Source organism: Thalassophryne amazonica, unplaced genomic scaffold (assembly GCF_902500255.1).
Source record: "Thalassophryne amazonica unplaced genomic scaffold, fThaAma1.1, whole genome shotgun sequence".
Lineage (NCBI taxonomy): Eukaryota > Metazoa > Chordata > Actinopteri > Batrachoidiformes > Batrachoididae > Thalassophryne > Thalassophryne amazonica.
This window is the reverse complement of record NW_022986280.1, coordinates 32753-55002: the sequence shown is the minus strand read 5'-3', so window position 1 is coordinate 55002 and position 22250 is coordinate 32753. Positions and strand designations below refer to the sequence as shown.

The following is a 22250-nucleotide window of genomic DNA, read 5'->3' as shown; positions in this document are numbered from 1 at the left end:
ATGTTTTTACGTTAGACATGCATGAACTCTCGTGCGCATGCGTGAGTTTTTCCACGCCTGTCGGTGACGTCATTCACCTGTGAGCACTCCTTGTGGGAGGAGTCGTCCAGCCCCTCGTCGGAATTCCTTTGTCTGAGAAGTTGCTGACAGACTGGCGCTTTGTTTGATCAAACTTTTTTCTAAACCTGTGAGACACATCAAAGTGGACACGGTTCGAAAAATTAAGCTGGTTTTCAGTGAAAATTTTAACAGCTGGTGAGAGATTTTGAGGTGATTCTGTCGCTTTAAGGACTTTTCACAGTGCGAGACGTCGCACAGCGCTCTCAGGCGCCGTCGTCAGCCTGTTTCAAGCTGAAAACCTCCACATTTCAGGCTCTATTGATCCAGGACGTCGTGAGAGAACAGAGAAGTTTCAGAAGAAGTCGGTTTCAGCATTTTATCCGGATATTCCACTGTTAAAGGAGATTTTTTTTAATGAAAGACGTGCGGGCGGATTGCAGCGTCGGCTCGCAGCCGCCGCGACGCTCCGCCACAGGAAAAACACCTCTGTTGGAAGCCTTGAGGACAAGTTGGAACATCTCCAGCTGATAAACAATTTCTCATATACTCACTCCACTGAAAGCCATCAAAAGCCAACTGGATTTTAACAAATGGTTATCAACACGGAGGTGTTTTTCCTGTGCCGCCGCGCGGACCCGTCCGCACGTCTTTCATTAAAAAAACCTCCTTTAACAGTGGAATATCCGGATAAAATGCTGAAACCGACTTCTTCTGAAACTTCTCTGTTCTCTCACGACGTCCTGGATCAATAGAGCCTGAAATGTGGAGGTTTTCAGCTTGAAACAGGCTGATGACGGCGCCTGAGATCGCAGCGCGATGTCTCGCACCGTGAAAAGTCCTTAAAGCGACAGAATCACCTCAAAATCTCTCACCAGCTGTTAAAATTTTCACTGAAAACCAGCTTAATTTTTCGAACCGTGTCCACTTCGATGTGTCTCACAGGTTTAGAAAAATTTTTGATCAAACAAAGCGCCAGTCTCTCAGCAACTTCTCAGACAAAGGAATTCCGACGAGGGGCTGGACGACTCCTCCCACAAGGAGTGCTCACAGGCGAATGACGTCACCGACAGGCGTGGAAAAACTCACGCATGCGCACGAGGGTTGAAGCATGTCTGACGTAAAAACATGAATGAAATCCATATAGTTTTTGAAAAAAATAAAAAGGACCTATACTTTATGGACAGCCCTCGTATGTTATTGATATTTTACCCTGATTTTCCAAATATTCTGCAATCTTTAGCTGTGGTTTTTGAAATGCTGTAACAGTCTTTTCAGTCTTCATGAATTTCATGTAGTTTAATTGTCCTGAGTTTGGTTTACAATTAAAAGGAAAATCATTCCAGGTCCTACTTCCACATCATATTCTGTTATTTCAACATCACCTGCTGGTTCAAATGAAAGGTTGAATACAGGGTCATTTAAATCTGCACTAATTTTGAGACTTTTTGTTCCAAGAGATGCTGAAAATGTATCATTAGATTAAAAAATAATTTTGGTTTCTGGGATCCCACGGGGCCCGAGACCCCGGCTCCTGGGGGCCCGTGCCCCCCAGACCCCCTGCAAATTTTCCTCGGATTTCGCAGTTTTCATTTCACAGCCCTGGTCTGGAGCAGGACTTCCTGAAAACTGAAGTGTGAGTGTGTGAGAAGCTGCCAGGACACCCTGATGACTGATGGGGTTCTAACTAATAAACAGCATCCTGGTTTTAATTCAACCAAACCATCTGACCACTGGGAAAGAACACCTGCAGACAGGCACATGTTGGACAGGACGTCCCCCCTCCCACAAGGCCTGTCTTTACTCCGTACAGCCCCCTAGTGGCTGTTTGCTTGTGACAGGTCTTTGAGCGGTGTTTTGTTTCCTTTCTCGTAGGCCTTCAGGAAGTTCTTGCCCCTGTTTGACCGGGTGCTGGTGGAGCGCTTCACAGCAGAGACAGTAACAAAAGGAGGCATCATGCTGCCGGAGAAGTCTCAAGGCAAAGTCCTGCAGGCCACCGTGGTGGCAGTGGGACCTGGAGCCGTCAACCAGGTACTGAGTCCTCGTTGTCCTCCTGCTGCGTGTTTCACGTGTAAAACCCTAATGACTGTGACGTCCTCCTCCAGAAAGGCCACATGCAGCCCGTGAGTGTGAAGGTTGGTGAGAAAGTCCTTCTGCCGGAGTACGGTGGAACTAAAGTCACCCTGGATGACCAGGTTCGGGATTTATTATTTATTTATTTATTCTTTTACGTCTTCATTCTTCAAGCTGGACTAACATTTTCAATGTGCCTTCAGGACTATTTTCTGTTCCGAGATGGTGACATCCTGGGTAAATATGTGGACTGAGTCCTTCACGGCAGTTCCTGTCAATCCCCTTGTTGAAGACACAGTTGTCCCAGCTGTCTTTTTTTTCTTTTTCTATCTTATAGTGATTGTAAATAATTCCAAGTGCATTTTGTTACAGAATAAAGACTCCACGTTGTCTCTGGTAACTTCAGAAAAAAGCTGAGTCGAACTCTGTTCCAGTGTCCTCAGAAGACAAACTCAACTGATGTGATGCATAATTACATATAAATGATTGTTATTCATGTCCAAATGGTCCCGTGGGGTCAAATCTCAGCTGCTTTTCTTTAAGGGGAAATCCACTGAAGTTGCTGAGACACGAGTTCAGTTTGACATAATGTCTTCACGTTGTCTGAGAGACACTCAGATCTGGGACATTTCACTGTTTGGGTTTGTTTCTCCACCCGGAATGTGTGGACCTCGTTGGACTGGGGTCAGAACTGCTAAATCTGGATGAGATTATTTACTGTAAACACTCAGCTGTTGGATTCGTTCCGCTGTGATTTTGAAGAACTTTCAAAACAAATGTTTACGTACCCTGAATCATTTGGAGGAACTGGTGTGAATGGTCCCCTCAAAAAAAAAAAAAAATTAAATCAGTCCACCCTGCCTTCATTGTGCATGGGTCTGAGTCTAACTCTCTGAGTCTGACTCTCTACACCCAAAGCGATCAAATGGATTAATGTGATTATTAACCATCAGATGACAAAGTAAAACCTCTTAAATTGTTCTAAAGTCATCTTGAAGCAGAAACGTGATAATCTGTGAATCGCTGCTGACGCTCTGAAATGATGTAGGCGCAGCAGCACATCAGACGTCTGCCGTACAGCTGCTGCGCTCTCATCACTTCCTCTGTTTTTTATGATGAAATAATGCTGAATTTATGTGGAAATGATTGTACAAAAGCTTCAGATATGTCTGATTGGAGGCTGTTTGAAGCAGAAACGTGATAATGGGTGAACTGCTGTTGATGCTCAGAGATGATGTGTGGGACTGACTGGTTGGTGATACCTGACCTGAGATCTGTTTATCAGATCCTGAATCTTTGGCTGAACTCTGCAATATTATTTATTGAATTCCTATTAAGGAAGCAGCACGGTGGATTAGTGGTTAGCACTGTTGCCCCACAGCAAGAAGGTCATGGGTTTGATTTCTGCCTGTGGCCTTTCTGTGTGGAGTTTGCGTAGCTTCTCTCCAGGTGCTCCGGCTTCCACATCCAAACACATGTCTGTAGGTGTGAATGTGTTTGTCTACAGGTGACAGACTGGTGTCCTGTCCCGGGTCAACCCCGCCTCACGCCCTGTGACTGCTGGGATAGGCTCCACCCCCATGACCCTTAATTGGAGTAAGCGTTGAAGATTGAGTGAATTCCTATTAAGAGACCAGCAGCTTTCTGGCTAGAAAAAAAAAGTAATATTCAGAACGCAGAATGTGACGATCCTGAAATTGTTTTTGAGGTGAGACTTAAAATGTCAAACATTGATAATTACGTGCATAAAAAAAAATCATCCATCAGTGAATTCCGCCTCTTTCCTCTTAACTGTTGAATCAGTAAAAGTTAGGCATCATCTAAAAAATGTGTTTCAGTGTCAGACTCAAGAACTGAACCATCAGCCCTTCAGATAACTCATGAAGCACTGACAATTTCAAGGTTCATACACATATGTGTGTATGAACCTGTCAGATCTCAAGCTAAGCAGTGCAGGATCTAGGCACAAGGCTCTACTTCAAACCCAAGTCTTCTTCTAAGGAAATCAGCAACTGGATAGATTTTATTTTAAAGTGAGTTTCTTTTACCTTAGGTGAAACAGGCCACTTCACAAATTTTGTGTGAGCCTTTCCATAACTGACAAGGACACTTCATCAGTTATTCTGAACAAGGCTCCGTTGAAGTTATGGAATAGCTCTACTTTAAAGGCTACACTAACAAATCTGTTATCACATTTCTGATTGTTTATGTAAATTTCATCTATAATTAACTGAGGTAAATGAGATCTAGCATTAGAATTCTTCAGATTATTTTGTCAGTCTAATCAAAGGCAGGGGGACAGCCTTGCAGATTTTGTTATATTCATACTGAGAACATTTTAACATATTTAGATGAAAAGACACTATGATTCAAAAATTCACCATCCCCATCCATTATATCAGCAACAAACAAAATATCTCTCTCATACCAATCCTTCTTAAAAAGTGATTTTTCTGTTGATGTTAATAACTTATTCCATAAGGTTGCTCCGTGAGGTGAAAAATTATGGGTAAATATCATTTTCCAAAAGTGAAGAATCTGTTCATGAAATTTTGAAAGTTTCAAAGAAATCTTACTGATATCAAAATCACATTTTAAAAGAAAATCAAATCCTCCAACTTTATTGAACAGTGATCTAGGTATGTGGAACCACATAGAATCAGACTGGGCCAAAAAGGTTTTAATCCATTTAACCTTCAGAGTCCCAACCATTGTTTCAAAATCTGGAGCTCTGATACCACCTTCTTTATACTCTTTAATAAGCTGTGATCTTTTAATGTAATGTGTTTTATTCTTCCACAGAAACTGAAAAATAATAGTTGGCTTTTTTAATAATATTGGGAGAAATATAAAGTGAATGACAAGGGTAGATCAAATTTGAAATGCCATCTGCTGACATGGGGTGTGCAGCCAGTACATTCTGAGTGCTGGTCCCAAGCCCAGATAAATGAGGGTTGTGTCAGGAAGGGCATCCGGCGTAAAACAAGCCAACCCAACTATGCAGACTCAGAATCAAATTCCCATACCGGATGGGTCGCGGCCCGGGTTAACAACGTCCACCACTGGTGCTATTGCCCAACAGGGTGCCGGTGGAAATTGGGCTACTGCTGGGCGAAGACGACGAAGAAGAGGAGGAAAACGTTGCCAGGAACAGCGGGAGAAGAAGAAAACTAGAAGGGTAGAAATGAGAGTGGGGACTCTGAATGTTGGTAGTATGACTGGTAAAGGGAGAGAGCTGGCTGATATGATGGAGAGGAGAAAGGTAGACATATTGTGTATGTTGTATGGTTTAGAGACAGTGGCACTAACAAAAAGACAGGAGGCAGAGCTGAAGATGTTGAGATTCTCTTTGGGAGTGACAAGAATGGACAAGATTAGGAATGAACATATCAGAGGGACAGCTCAGGTGGGACGGTTTGGAGACAAAGAGAGGCGAGATTGAGATGGTTTGGACATGTGCAGAGGAGGGACCCAGGGTATATAGGAAGAAGGATGCTGAGGATGGAGCCACCAGGCAGGAGGAGAAGAGGGAGACCAAAGAGGAGGTTCATGGATGTGCTGAGGGAGGACATGCAGGTGGTTGGTGTGACAGAGGACAGGGTGAGATGGAAACGATTGATCTGCTGTGGCGACCCTAACAGGAACAGCCGAAAGACAAAGAAGAAGATCTGCTTTGGAAAGAATCACTCTGCCAAAAATGGTTAGGTGTCTGGATAACCATCGGCTAAATTTTGTTTTCATATCTGATATTGGGACAGAGATATTGGTATCCTCTCTTCTGAGTATGTTTTTGGACATTGTTAGTCCAAGGTATTTAACTTCAGATTCGACTCTAATTGAAGCAATAGAAGAATCTGTGCATGTATGTAAAGGAAGCAATTCACACTTTTTAGTATTAAGGATTAGCCCTGATGCATTAGAAAAAATATTAATTATGCTTAAAGCTTTTTCAACTGTACATTTATCTTTGAGGAAGATGGCTGTGTCATCAGCAAACTGGCTAATTTTGAGTTCTTTGTCAAAAATCATAATACCAATTTAATCCTGACTATTATTAATGAGCAGTGCTAATAGTTGAGTAGTCAAAATAAATAATTTAGGATAGATAGGGCATCATTGTAGTCCAACATATCTAATATTAGTCTTGTGTGGTTATGGATATTCCTGCCTTTAATGAATGCTGATTGGGATTCATCAATTACAGTCATTAAGCCCTCAGTCGATTCGCATAGACATGTGCCAACAACTTGTAATCGTTACATAGAAGTGTTATTGGTCGCCAATTGTCTAACAGGAGTGAATCTTTATTAGGTTTTGGAATTAATGTTATGAGACCATGTTTCATAGTGGCAGACAAGTTTCTATTTGATATACATTCTTTAAAAGCTATATGCAGTAATACTCTAATTTCGCTCCAAAAGAACAAATAAAACTCAGTTAGCCCATCAACTCCTGGCGACTTTCCTTTTGCCATGTTTGTTATTGCCCTATCTAATTCTTCAATTTTAAGATCATTTTCCATGTTGTTATTAAAGTCATCGTCCATCTTTTTTTTTTAAATCTGCCAATTTTCTCTAAAAGTAAAGAACAACCTGACTCTGAGAACTGAGTTATACAAGTTGCTATAAAACGTACTTATTTCCTCATCAATATCCATTTGATTATCACTCACTTTACCATTTATATTCAGTTTTTGAATTTTCTTTTTGACTTGTCTTTGTTTTTCAAGACTAAAAAAGTAGGATGAGTTCTTTTCTCCTTCTTCAATCCAATGGGCTCTTGAACGTACAAAAGCACCCTTGGCTTTTTCCAGATAAAGAGTATCAAGTTGCGTCTGAAGATTGTTCAAACTAGTTTTTTCATCTTCAGCTAAATTTGATTTGCTGCACAACTGATTAATGTTCTTTATAATATCTTGTTTTATTCTTTTAAGCTTACATATCTGTTTACTGGTATTAATTGCCATCTTCTTTACCTGAAATTTAAACCATTCCCATTTGCTTAGATTTAACATATCCAAGCCCTCAATTTCTTCAAGTAGTTGTTTAACTTTACAACAGAAAGGAACATTCTGTAGTAACATATTGTTAAATTTCCAGATATAGACAGGCTCATATCCATACAAGAACAGAGATAAAGCTACAACACAATGATCTGTTAAAGGAGAAGCAGAAATGTCACATTTAGACACATCGTTAATCAAATTGTCTGAGATTAGCCAATAATCTAACCTAACCAACTATACTGCTGCGTACTGGGATTCTGCATTCTCCAATAATCTGTCAACCCTAAATTTGTGACTAATTGTAGAATAGTTACATCAGGCATACGATCTAACCAGAGATCCGGGACCGTATTAAAATCCCCTCCAATAATAACTATCAGTTGTATAATGTGTCTTCCATCCTTCCACCCTATTTACCCAACAATGAATAAAACGATTTATTCTGTACTTTTCTGTTAAACTCGTAAACACACAGTAAGCTGTAGTTTAGTCCATTAATTTCAGCAACCACCATTACCCAATGGCCCATATCATCACTTTTATAGTCAATTACGTTACCAGGAAATCTGTTCAACAAAATCATCACGCCTGCTGAGTGTGATGTACCATGACTAAGAAAAAGAGTGTCCCCCATTGACTTTTCCAAAATGTTGAGTCATCTTTGACTGAATGAGTCTCTTGAAGAAAAACACAATTAACCTTTTGCTCCTTACAAAAAAGAAAAATAGCCTTTCGCTTTACATTGTCCCTTAGCCCCCTAGTGTTTAAGGAAATAAATGATAGCATTGAACGATTCATTTTGAACGAAAACACAAGGTTTAGCTGATGTGCAGGAATGAGTAACTAAATTAGTCCTTATAAAAAATGACCTCATATGTGCACTATAACCCTCAAAAACTTTAGGGCAGCATGCTAAACAATCAACCTCACATTAGACCTTAGAGCCGTTAACTTGCCTAAGCTGAGCCTATTCTTTGGTTATCAATCATCACATATCCCTCCTTCAAGAAAGCTCGTTTCCCCTTTCTTCTTGCTTCTTCCACCAGCGGCCACAGCTTGCTACGAGCCTCACGATCCTCTTTTGAGAAATCTTCTTTAAACCGTATGTGCAGTTCCTTGCACACTTTGGCATCCTTTGATCTCCTCCATACATCATCTCGCATGGTTCTCATGGAAAACTGGATGATGACTGAACTTGCTATGTTGGGCCTTCTTGACTTCTTCTGCTGGGCCTTCTTGACAACAGATGTGAACTTCGGTTCGCAAGTGAATCATGAAACAGGTGTCAGAAGGAGTCCTGTTCGCAAGTGAATCATGAAGCAGGTGTCAGATGGACATCATGTTCGCAAGTGAATCATGAAGCAGGTGTCAGAGTCCTGTTCGCAAGTGAATCATGAAGCAGGTGTCAGAGTCCTGTTCGCAAGTAAATCATGAAGCAGGTGTCAGAGTCCTGTTCGCAATTAAATCATGAAGCAGGTGTCAGATGGAGTCCTGTTCGCAAGTGAATCATGAAACGGGTGTCAGAGTCCTGTTCGCAAGTGAATCATGAAGCAGGTGTCAGAGTCCTGTTCGCAAGTGAATCATGAAGCAGGTGTCAGAGTCCTGTTCGCAAGTAAATCATGAAGCAGGTGTCAGAGTCCTGTTCGCAATTAAATCATGAAGCAGGTGTCAGATGGAGTCCTGTTCGCAAGTGAATCATGAAACGGGTGTCAGAGTCCTGTTCGCAAGTGAATCATGAAGCAGGTGCTGAAGTTTGCTTCCGATTCATTGCTTCAGAATCCCCATAAAGTTCAGGTAAAATTTACTGTGCGTGCTGATTCTCTTCATCATTTAAACATTTATTTTGTTGTGTGTGTTCGACACTTTAAATGAAGCCTCCCCCCGCCATGTCTGTGCTGCATTGGACAGAATCCAGATTAAAAACTACTTAAATGTGTTAAATCTGGACTACATTATATCTGACAGGATTAAGATTATTAAAGATTAAATTTACCAAAATAAAAAAAAAAAAGTGGAGAAAAACTGAATCCCGAAGCTGTGTCGCTTTCAGGTATTAGACGGGGCCACCCATTGGAATGAAGCTGGAGTATGTGTGCGTCCCAGGCATTAGACGGATGTCTGAGCGACCATCCGGGTATTGTGTCGAGATGGTCATGGCGGAGGGCGCTGCAGTTCTCAGGAGGAATCGGCCTGGAACCAAGGCAAAGGTGAGTGTGCTGAAGCCGCGGCTGAGCCGGACCAGGTTACGGTGATGTTGGAGTTGCGTAGTCTTTGCGGTTTGTTTGGCAGCTCGTGTTTTGCGGTTAAAGCTTCCAGAGATCTCGGGCAGGCCTAACTCTGGAACTAGCTACCGTTGTCTGGTCAGCGTCTACTTCCTGTAGCAAGATTAAGTTTAGCCTCACAATAATCACACTTAATTTCTTCCGTAATGTCACTTTATTTTAGATATTATCCGGAGTTATTCCTGGTGGTAGATTCCTAGCTCCTGTTAGCTCAGTGGCTAATAATAAACTTTATTGTGACTAATGTGTTCGTGTTATTAATTCTGATCGAGTCACTTATTTATTTTTCTGTAGCTTATCTACTGTTTTATTTTTGCTGCTTTTGAATGTTAGCTTTTAACTTGTTTAAATTGTCTTTTCTCAGGATTTTTATAACTGGCCGGATGAATCCTTTGAAGAAATGGACAGTACCCTGGCTGTACAACAGGTGTGTGTGTGTGTGTGTGTGTGTGTGTGTGTGTGTGTGTGTGTGTGTGTGTGTGTGTTCCCCAAGGTTCACTTTGTGGTCCCCTGTTGTTGGTAATTTACTGTCCCCTCACTCAGAACTTAATGTCCAGATATGGATTCAGTCCACACCAACATTAAACAGCCAGTGAGAGTCGTCTTCTTTGTCTTTCGGCTGTTCCCGTTAGGGGTCGCCACAGCAGATCAATCGTTTCCATCTCACCCTGTCCTCTGTAGCTTCCTCTGTCACACCAACCACCTGCATGTCCTCTCTCAGCACATCCATGAACCTCCTCTTTGGTCTCCCTCTTCTCCTCCTGCCTGGTGGCTCCATCCTCAGCATCCTTCTCCCTATATACCCTGGGTCCCTCCTCTGCACATGTCCAAACCATCTGAATCTCGCCTCTCTGACTTTGTCTCCAAACCGTCCCACCTGAGCTGTCCCTCTGATATGTTCATTCCTAATCTTGTCCATTCTTGTCACTCCCAAAGAGAATCTCAACATCTTCAGTTCTCCTGTCTTTTTTGTTAGTGCCACCGTCTCTAAGCTGTCCAACATAGCTGGTCTCACTACTGTCTTGTAAACTTTCCCCTTCACTCTTGCTGATATTCTTCGGTCACAAATCACTCCTGCCACCTTTCTCCACCCACTCCACCCTGCCTGCACTCTCTTCTTCACTTCTGTACCACACTCTCCATTACTTTGAACAGTTGAACCCAAATATTTAAACTCATCTACTTTCACCACTTCTACTCCTTGTAACTGCACTATTCCACTGGGCTCTCTCTCGTTCACACACATGTACTCAGTCTTGCTTCTACTGACTTTCATTCCCCTTCTCTCCAAAGCATATCTCCACTTCTCCAGACTAGACTCAACTTGCTCTCTACTCTCACTACAGATCACAATGTCATCTGCAAACATCATAGTCCATGGGGACTCCTGTCTGATCTCATCTGTCAACCTGTCCATCACCACTGCAAACAAGAAAGGACTCAGAGCTGATCCTTGGTGTAATCCCACCTCCACCTTGAATGAGTCTGTCATTCCGACTGCGCATCTCACCGCTGTCACACTATTCTTGTACATGTCCTGCACTACCCTAACATACTTCTCTGCCACTCCAGACTTCCTCATACAATGCCACAACTCTTCTCTTGGCACCCTATCATAAGCTTTTTCTAAGTCCACAAACACACAATGTAACTCTTTCTGTCCTTCTCTGTACTTTTCCAACAGTATTCTCAGAGCAAACATTGCATCTGTAGTGCTCTTTCTCGGCATGAAACCATATTGCTGCTCACAGATCTTCACCTGTTTTCTAAGCCTAGCTTCTACTACTCTTTCCCATAACTTCATGCTGTGGCTGATCTGCTTTATGCCTCTGTAGTTACTGCAGCTCTGCACATCACCCTTGTTCTTGAAAATAGGAACCAGCACACTTCATCTCCACTCCTCAGGCATCCTCTCACTTTCCAAGATTTTATTAAACAATCTGGTTAGAAACTCTACTGCCATCTCTCCTAGACATTTCCATGCCTCCACTGGAATGTCATCTGAACCAACTGCCTTTCCACTCTTCATCCTCTTCATAGCAGCCCTCACTTCTTCCTTGCTAATCTTTTGTACTTCCTGATTTACTCTCACCACATCATCCAGCCTTTTCTCTCGCTCATTTTCTTTATTCATCAACTCTTCAAAATATTCCCTCCACCTTCTCAGCACACACTCCTCACTTGTCAGCACATTACCATGCGCATCTTTTACCACCCTAACCTGCTGCACATCCTTTCCAGCTCTGTCCCTTTGTCTGGCCAATCGGTACAAGTCCTTTTCTTCTTCCTTACTATTCAACTTCTTGTACAGCTTGCAATATGCCTTTTCCTTTGCTTTGCCACTTCTCTTTTCGCCTTACACCGCATCTCCTTGTACTCCCGTCTACTTTCTTCATCTCTCCGACTATCCCAAAACTTTTTCGCCAACCTCTTTCTCCTTATGCTTTCCTGGACCTCTTCATTCCACCACCAAGTGTCCTTGTCTTCCTTCCACTGTCCAGATGTCATACCCAGTACTGCCCTAGCTGTCTCCCTCACCACATCTGCAGTACTTTTCCAGTTGTCCAAAATTGCTTCCCCTCCAACCAGTGCTTCTCTCACCTGCTCGCTAAATTTCACACAACAGTCTTCCTCCTTCAACTTCCACCATCTGATCCTTTGTTGAGCTCTCACTCTCTTCTTCTTTACCTCTAAAGTCATCCTACAAACAACCATCCTATGCTGTCTAGTGACACTCTCCTGCTACCACCTTGCATCTCCTATAAAGAATGTAGTCCACCTGTGTGCACCTTCCTCCACTCTTATATGTTACCCTGTGCTCCTCCCTTTTCTTAAAGTAGGTATTCACCACAGCCATTTCCATCTTTTTTGCAAAATCAACTACCATCTGTCCATCCTCATTCCTATCCTTGATACCATATCTACCCATTACTTCCTCATCACCTCTGTTCCCTTCACCAACATGCCCATTGAAGTCTGCTCCTATCACCACTCTTTCATGCTTGGGCACACTCTCCACCACCTCATCTAACTCACTCCAGAAATCTTCTTTCTCCTTCATCTCACAACCTACCTGTGGGGCATATGCACTGATGATATTCATCATCACCCCTTCAATTTCCAACTTCACAGTCATCACCCTGTCAGACACTCGCTTAACCTCCAACACACTTTTAACATACTCTTCCTTTAAAATGACCCCAACACCATTTCTCTTCCTGTCCTCACCATGGTACAACAACTTGTACCCACCGCCGATGCTCCTGCTCTTACTTCCCTTCCACTTGGTCTCTTGCACACACAATATGTCTACCTTTCTCCTCTCCATCATATCAGCCAGCTCTCTCCCTTTACCAGTCATACTACCAACATTCAGAGTCCCCACTCTCATTTCCACCCTTCTAGTTTTCCTCTTCTCCCGCTGTTCGTGGCAACGTTTTCCTCCTCTTCTTCGTCGTCTTCGCCCAGCAGTAGCCCAATTTCCACCGGCACCCTGTTGGGCAACAGCACTGGTGGCGGACGTTGTTAACCCGGGCCGCGACCGATCCGGTTTGGGAATTCGATTCTGAGTCTGCATAGTTGGGTTGGTTTGTTTTACGCCGGATGCCCTTCCTGACACAACCCTCCTCATTTATCCGGGCTTGGGACCGGCACTCAGAATGTACTGGCTGCACACCCCATGGTATAAATTTAAACTCAAAGAGCTCCATTTGGAGAAACGTGTGTAACATCGTCATGTCTAACGCGTTATGATTCATTTTATATTTTCGAGGAGCCTCGTCGTCTGTTTGCACTCGATCATTGATTCTCATGTAAAGTATTTCAACAGTATTATTAACTTTCACATTGAACTGGAGACGATTATAATAATACAATCATAAAATAAATGTTCACTTTCTAATTTTACATGAAAGAATGTATACATTTAAAATGAAACGGCTTTTGAAAACTGTTCAGTTTGGAGTCAGTAAATTACAGAGTGTTGTTTGTGTAAGTTGATCAGTGAATGATTGTGTGAGGATTCTGGTGGATCGATCATAATGTCTGATTGATCAAAACACGTTTGTCTCGTAGTGATGTTTCATGTTGCCATTTTTAATTGTAGCGGTATGCAGTTTGACGCTTGAAGAAAATAACTCAGAACACTGATGTTTCTACCAGGGTCAGTTTTATCATGTGGTGGAGTGTCTCTGAAAACAAACAAAAGTCTCGACACGCTGTCTTGTCTTATTTGTAGTGTTGCATTTGTCACGTATAACGTTCGTATTGTATCGGGAAATAAAGACATCGTCTGATCTCTAAGGCACAGCAAGTGAAGCTCCGAATCTACAAGAGTGACATGACACAGAAACAAGGTGTCCCTCTGAAACTTTGATTTCTGATAAACAGTGGTGCTTTAGAGCTGCGATACAGCATACGTCTCACTGCTAAATCATTAAAACTTGAACGTAATGTTTTTGGCACAGGTTGGTGTCCTTTAAAGTCTCATCGTGATCTGAAGCCACCTGCAGAATAAAACCCAGCAGTTCCAGCTGTTCTCACCCATGTTCATCCCTTACGTGCACTTCCTGCCATGTAACAGCTTTGGTGTTGTGGTGTTTTTAAAGATGATCATTGCCACAGTGATACTTTGATTAATCTACACACACTGGGCCTCATGTAGCAACGTTGTGTACGGTGATATTTGAGCGTATATGGGGTGTACGCCAAAACGGCTGCGCTACTTGGCATTTATCAATGTGGTCGTTGGCGTACGCTGCAATGAAAATATACACCAGGTCGAGAGGTGGCGTAAATTATACACCAAAATGAACCAGCGCTGGAATCCACATAAAAATGAAAATGATCAACATGATAAACAGTGCCATTATACAAATCAATGCATATGTTACATAAATAACACTTTCCTGATTATACTACATAATGATTAATACAAATCCCGCCTTTGCGGGATTGTTATGGAGCACAATCCGTGGCCACAGCGCTGACAGGAAGGAGAGCGCTACTCGCCTTTTTCTCCAGACTTCGAGCCTGGAGCCAGAGCAGCGCTGAGCTTAACTTCATGTGGTGTGATCGTTTTAGACTATGAAATTGATAATTACAACTGTAGTGTTGTCATTCCCTTAATTCGCCCGTGCTGCAACCAGGTTTTGTCGTCTCCATTCGGTTGTCACAATAAAATAAATACAGAAATACATTTAAAAAAATAAAGAAATCTGACAGATTAGGGGTGTCTTATTAATTGAGCGAGCAAATATCCACATGTCAATCAATCAATCAATTTTTTTATATAGCGCCAAATCACAACAAACAGTTGCCCCAAGGCGCTTTATATTGTAAGGCAAGGCCATACAATAATTATGTAAAACCCCAACGGTCAAAACGACCCCCTGTGAGCAAGCACTTGGCTACAGTGGGAAGGAAAAACTCCCTTTTAACAGGAAGAAACCTCCAGCAGAACCAGGCTCAGGGAGGGGCAGTCTTCTGCTGGGACTGGTTGGGGCTGAGGGAGAGAACCAGGAAAAAGACATGCTGTGGAGGGGAGCAATCACTAATGATTAAATGCAGAGTGGTGCATACAGAGCAAAAAGAGAAAGAAACACTCAGTGCATCATGGGAACCCCCCAGCAGTCTACGTCTATAGCAGCATAACTAAGGGATGGTTCAGGGTCACCTGATCCAGCCCTAACTATAAGCTTTAGCAAAAAGGAAAGTTTTAAGCCTAATCTTAAAAGTAGAGAGGGTGTCTGTCTCCCTGATCTGAATTGGGAGCTGGTTCCACAGGAGAGGAGCCTGAAAGCTGAAGGCTCTGCCTCCCATTCTACTCTTACAAACACTAGGAACTACAAGTAAGCCTGCAGTCTGAGAGCGAAGCGCTCTATTGGGGTGATATGGTACTATGAGGTCCCTAAGATAAGATGGGACCTGATTATTCAAAACCTTATAAGTAAGAAGAAGAATTTTAAATTCTATTCTAGAATTAACAGGAAGCCAATGAAGAGAGGCCAATATGGGTGAGATATGCTCTCTCCTTCTAGTCCCTGTCAGTACTCTAGCTGCAGCATTTGAATTAACTGAAGGCTTTTTAGGGAACTTTTAGGACAACCTGATAATAATGAATTACAATAGTCCAGCCTAGAGGAAATAAATGCATGAATTAGTTTTTCAGCATCACTCTGAGACAAGACCTTTCTGATTTTAGAGATATTGCGTAAATGCAAAAAAGCAGTCCTACATATTTGTTTAATATGCGCTTTGAATGACATATCCTGATCAAAAATGACTCCAAGATTTCTCACAGTATTACTAGAGGTCAGGGTAATGCCATCCAGAGTAAGGATCTGGTTAGACACCATGTTTCTAAGATTTGTGGGGCCAAGTACAATAACTTCAGTTTTACCTGAGTTTAAAAGCAGGAAATTAGAGGTCATCCATGTCTTTATGTCTGTAAGACAATCCTGCAGTTTAGCTAATTGGTGTGTGTCCTCTGGCTTCGTGGATAGATAAAGCTGGGTATCATCTGCGTAACAATGAAAATTTAAGCAATACCGTCTAATAATACTGCCTAAGGGAAGCATGTATAAAGTGACTAAAATTGGTCCTAGCACAGAACCTTGTGGAACTCCATAATTAACTTTAGTCTGTGAAGAAGATTCCCCATTTACATCAACAAATTGTAATCTATTAGACAAATATGATTCAAACCACCGCAGCGCAGTGCCTTTAATACCTATGGCATGCTCTAATCTCTGTAATAAAATTTTATGGTCAACAGTATCAAAAGCAGCACTGAGGTCTAACAGAACAAGCACAGAGATGAGTCCACTGTCCGAGGCCATAAGAAGATCATTTGTAACCTTCACTAATGCTGTTTCTGTACTATGATGAATTCTAAAACCTGACTGAAACTCTTCAAATAGACCATTCCTCTGCAGATGATCAGTTAGCTGTTTTACAACTACCCTTTCAAGAATTTTTGAGAGAAAAGGAAGGTTGGAGATTGGCCTATAATTAGCTAAGATAGCTGGGTCAAGTGATGGCTTTTTAAGTAATGGTTTAATTACTGCCACCTTAAAAGCCTGTGGTACATAGCCAACTAACAAAGATAGATTGATCATATTTAAGATCGAAGCATTAAATAATGGTAGGGCTTCCTTGAGCAGCCTGGTAGGAATGGGGTCTAATAAACATGTTGATGGTTTGGATGAAGTAACTAATGAAAATAACTCAGACAGAACAATCGGAGAGAAAGAGTCTAACCAAATACCGGCATCACTGAAAGCAGCCAAAGATAACGATACGTCTTTGGGATGGTTATGAGTAATTTTTTCTCTAATAGTTAAAATTTTGTTAGCAAAGAAAGTCATGAAGTCATTACTAGTTAAAGTTAATGGAATACTCAGCTCAATAGAGCTCTGACTCTTTGTCAGCCTGGCTACAGTGCTGAAAAGAAACCTGGGGTTGTTCTTATTTTCTTCAATTAGTGATGAGTAGAAAGATGTCCTAGCTTTACGGAGGGCTTTTTTATAGAGCAACAGACTCTTTTTCCAGGCTAAGTGAAGATCTTCTAAATTAGTGAGACGCCATTTCCTCTCCAACTTACGGGTTATCTGCTTTAAGCTACGAGTTTGTGAGTTATACCACGGAGTCAGACACTTCTGATTTAAAGCTCTCTTTTTCAGAGGAGCTACAGCTTCCAAAGTTGTCTTCAATGAGGATGTAAAACTATTGACGAGATACTCTATCTCCCTTACAGAGTTTAGGTAGCTACTCTACACTGTGTTGGTATATGGCATTAGAGAACATAAAGAAGGAATCATATCCTTAAACCTAGTTACAGCGCTTTCTGAAAGACTTCTAGTGTAATGAAACTTATTCCCCACTGCTGGGTAGTCCATCAGAGTAAATGTAAATGTTATTAAGAAATGATCAGACAGAAGGGAGTTTTCAGGGAATACTGTTAAGTCTTCTATTTCCATACCATAAGTCAGAACAAGATCTAAGATATGATTAAAGTGGTGGGTGGACTCATTTACTTTTTGAGCAAAGCCAATAGAGTCTAATAATAGATTAAATGCAGTGTTGAGGCTGTCATTCTCAGCATCTGTGTGGATGTTAAAATCGCCCACTATAATTATCTTATCTGAGCTAAGCACTAAGTCAGACAAAAGGTCTGAAAATTCACAGAGAAACTCACAGTAACGACCAGGTGGACGATAGATAATAACAAATAAAACTGGTTTTTGGGACTTCCATTTTGGATGGACAAGACTAAGAGACAAGCTTTCAAATGAATTAAAGCTCTGTCTGGGTTTTTGATTAATTAATAAGCTGGAATGGAAGATTGCTGCTAATCCTCCGCCCCGGCCCGTGCTACGAGCATTCTGACAGTTAGTGTGACTCGGGGGTGTTGACTCATTTAAACTAACATATTCATCCTGCTGTAACCAGGTTTCTGTAAGGCAGAATAAATCATTATGTTGATCAATTATTATATCATTTACTAACAGGGACTTAGAAGAGAGAGACCTAATGTTTAACAGACCACATTTAACTGTTTTAGTCTGTGGTGCAGTTGAAGGTGCTATATTATTTTTTCTTTTTGAATTTTTATGCTTAAATAGATTTTTGCTGGTTATTGGTGGTCTGGGAGCAGGCACCGTCTCTACGGGGATGGGGTAATGAGGGGATGGCAGGGGGAGAGAAGCTGCAGAGAGGTGTGTAAGACTACAACTCTGCTTCCTGGTCCCAACCCTGGATAGTCACGGTTTGGAGGATTTAAGAAAATTGGCCAGATTTCTAGAAATGAGAGCTGCTCCATCCAAAGTGGGATGGATGCCGTCTCTCCTAACAAGACCAGGTTTTCCCCAGAAGCTTTGCCAATTATCTATGAAGCCCACCTCATTTTTTGTACACCACTCAGACAGCCAGCAATTCAAGGAGAACATGCGGCTAAACATGTCACTCCCGGTCCGATTGGGGAGGGGCCCAGAGAAAACTACAGAGTCCGACATTGTTTTTGCAAAGTTACACACCGATTTAATGTTAATTTTAGTGACCTCCGATTGGCGTAACCGGGTGTCATTACTGCCGACGTGAATTACAATCTTACCAAATTTACGCTTAGCCTTAGCCAGCAGTTTCAAATTTCCTTCAGTGTCGCCTGCTCTGGCCCCCGGAAGACAATTGACTATGGTTGCTGGTGTCGCTAACTTCACATTTCTCAAAACAGTCGCCAATAACCAGAGTTTGATCCTCGGCGGGTGTGTCGTCGAGTGGGGAAAAACGGTTAGAGATGTGAACGGGTTGGCGGTGTACACGGGGCTTCTGTTTAGGGCTACGCTTCCTCCTCACAGTCACCCAGTCGGCCTGCTTTCCCGGCTGTTTGGGATCTGCCAGGGGGGAACTAATTAAGAATTATTGACGTGAAAAGAGAATACAGTGGTCCCTCACCATAACGCCGTTCACCTGTCGTGGCCTCGGAGTCTCGCGGAGTATTTAGTCCAATTTTGCATGCCTTTTTTTTTTTTTTTTTTTTTACAGTGTTCTGCGTATCTGTTTATAAGAATGTTGTTGCCCAGAAGAGAAAAGAGCGCCAACAACTACTCATAACTGTGTTTGTCACACGGACACAGACACCTGCAGCCAGGTGTGAGTGGAAAAAGGTGCGGCGTCAGGACGCAGAGGCCCGATCTGTGACATACTGGTCAGTCACTATTAATAATTTCTTATGTGTCCGACCTCGTTCGTTGATCGTTAAAATTAATTCGTTAGTTCTAAATGCCATCATAATTATTTATAGGAAAACGTTCTATTTTTATTTCTCAAACAAATGTTTGGGCCTGAAAACAGTTTGGTCTTATTTTCCTACTAAGGTTTGAACTTTGAGAGTGTTTACACACGAGAGAAAAGTGAGAAAATGTTCATGCCTGATTGAGAAAGTGTATAAACTGTGTAGTGAGGGGTTTTACAGCTTTGAAACGTCTATAATAATTGTAAAAAATAACGCTGACTACGTCGCGGCTTCGTGTATTACGGGCTATTTTTTTAGAACGTAACTCCAGCGATTAATGAGGGACCACTGTAACACTTTATTGATTATATACTACAAAACAATTGATATGACGGCCGCTTTTGACGCTCTATTGGCACGCGTCGTGATTGGTGAAGTTCTTTTTCATTGCCGTCTTCCCGGCTTCCATGTCGTGAAATGAGGGTGTGTCTGAAGTGGAGTCTGAATATTTATGGGTGTGTTTATTATAATTACGATTGTTTCCACCCGCCGCATTTATCAAGATCACGTCAGGCGTACACCAGAAATGGGCAGGTGCACACTGCTTGATACATGTCACGGCGACTTTGGTGTATTTCAAGTTTACGCCATAAATTTACGCCACAAGTGCGCGACATTGATACATGAGGCCCACTGTGAGAGTGAAATTGGCCACACAGATGAGGGGAGCGCAACAACTGAATACATTTGCAGTGACTAACACTAAGTTTTGTCCCTGTTCCAGTACATTCAGCAGAACATTCGATCAGATTGTTCCAACATCGACAAGATCCTGGAACCTCCAGAGGGTCAAGACGAGGGTGTGTGGAAGTACGAGCACCTCAGGTATGTCGGGGCGCGGGGGGTCCAGACAGGCCGCCCCCACTGGAGTGTGTTTTAGTGACGCTGTTCTTGTGTGTTTTTAATCATAGGCAGTTCTGTCTTGAGCTGAATGGACTCGCGGTCAAGCTGCAGGTAAATGATTTCTGCTTGCCACACATGCACGTTGGTCTTCGTTTTGGCGGTTCAGTGAAGGTTCAGGGACTGTCCTTGGAACCAGCAGCGTGTGTGTGCGGGGAGCCACCGGGAGCTCTGGAAGCTGCAGGTGTTTTGAAGTAGAAACCACGCGGTCACGTTTATGTGTGGTCACATCAGTGACATGTCAAAAAAAGAAACAAACGTTATCACCTGAAACTGATTGTTTAAAGGGGCAAAGTAGAGAGAGAGTTTTCTGGCCCCGCCCCCAGAAACCTGCCTTCACGTGCTTCAACTTCTGGAGGTGAATGATTGAAACAGTTTGAAAGATATTTCTGGAAGGTTTGATTCTAAAAATGTAGATGATTAACAGCTTTAATTCACTCTGAAAGGACAAAGATCAACCTGACACCAGTACACTTTGACTGAAATGCAAACACATTCAGTGGATTTAAACTTTATTAAATATTTGTGGTAAACATCTGAAATACTTGAAGACGTGCTGAACGCAGTCTTCAGGTTCAGGCGAGGCGCCTCAGAGTCGCAGTCTGATGACCAGTGATTGCTGACAGAGCTGAGCCCGCTCCATCTTTTACAATTAAAAATAAATACATACATATAGGTATATGAGTGACTGAATGTTGATAAACTGCAGGTTTTGGATCATTTATTGGAGTTGATAATGAGATGGTGTTGCTTTAAAGCTGCACTTTGCCCTAAAACAAAAAACTTTTTCTGAAACTTTTACGGACCGACAAAGCCTTAACAAAAAATAAAAAAGTCTCATGGTCCACTGAACTCCCCAAATGTCCAGAAACAATATATCTGTTTACTTGGACTGACAGTGTCATCAGTATCAATATATTTTCTGATACGGTATCGGTAGATTAACCTGCTCACAAGAGAGAGGCAGACAGAAGCCCTCCTCCGCATGTGGGTGAAAGACGTGACTGAACACAGTGACGATGGTAAGTAAGAAAACTGTTCAAAGCAGAAGGCCAGAGGACAGAGGAGTGAAGAGACACTATGAGGTTTACACACCATCGTCCTCTGAAGACGCAGAAAGACGACTTGTATTGGACATGGTCTAAATGGACCGAATGTACGATGCTGAAAAGACCCGTGGTTTTTTTTTCTCTAATTTGCATTATTGTGAAGCTCCTCTCTTTGGTTGGCGGTTTGAATAAAAATAAATTTTCACACAGAGATTTAATTGTTGATTTGCATTCAGAAACACAGTAAAATAAATCAGAAAGAATAAGTTCTCCAGACCTGAGGCCAACATATGGAAGACCTGTCTGTCTGTCTGTCTGTCTGCTCAGCATGAGTCCAGTCCTGTTACTGCCAGAGTCTTCAAATTCACATGGAACATTATTGGGACACAGACCACGGACAAGTTCAAAGATGGCTAACCTTGACGTATTTTGAGAGGTTAAAAACTCACATTCAGTGTGAACATGTTCCATTTTGTTTTTAAGTAGCACGTGTGACAGCCAATCAGAGTAGAGCTGTACAGTGATGCCACTGGCTGGTCTCTCCAAAACCGCTTCATTTTGTGTGTTTATTGTCTTAATGTCTCTCATATATTATGGAAAAGCTAGTGAGAACTAAACACTTGTAAAACTGAAAACACCGTTTTTGGAACCTAATAACACCTCTGAAATGAGTTTGCGGACATTAGCATGATGACGTCACATGTTGGTAGCTAGGTGGAAAACTGTTTCGTTTGTGTGTAAATATATCCTCTTTGTCATTAATTAAAAGCAAGTGAGAAATAAAAACTTCTGAAACTGAAAACACTGCTTTTATAACCTAATAATACCTCTGAAGTGATTTAAAAGACATTTGGCAGACGTTAGTGTTCAGTCTCTTCAGGGGTGATAGCCAGTCAGACTAGAGCTGCACCGTGCCATCACAGACTGATTGCTAGCTGCAAATTCAGGTTGCAAATTCTAAAGAAGACAACGCTCATACGGCCAAGAGTATTTTAACGTTGCGTTATATTTTTTAACAAGATGATGGATGGATGCATGAACATTTCCAAAGCACTAAATATGTCTTGGACTTGATTTCTGTCCAACCTCAA

At 42.0% G+C, this 22250-nt stretch overlaps 1 protein-coding gene across 5 annotated transcripts in view; it reads left to right on the top strand.

Moving 5' to 3' along the window:
* The window catches only part of LOC117505963 (MOB-like protein phocein), a 53983-nt gene that overhangs the window by 5115 nt on the left and 26618 nt on the right, over positions 1–22250 (top strand). For 2 of the 5 annotated variants that reach the window (XM_034165504.1, XM_034165506.1), the window contains exons 1-4: positions 9172–9342; positions 9782–9844; positions 19935–20035; positions 20122–20164. In XM_034165504.1, coding sequence (XP_034021395.1) covers positions 9211–9342; positions 9782–9844; positions 19935–20035; positions 20122–20164 — 339 coding nt within the window. In that variant the 5' untranslated portion in view covers positions 9172–9210. Of the gene's footprint in view, positions 1–1932; positions 2089–2162; positions 2253–2333; positions 2540–9171; positions 9343–9781; positions 9845–19934; positions 20036–20121; positions 20165–22250 lie in introns of those variants that run through there. The other 3 variants (XM_034165508.1, XM_034165503.1, XM_034165507.1) reach the window with 3 other exon arrangements.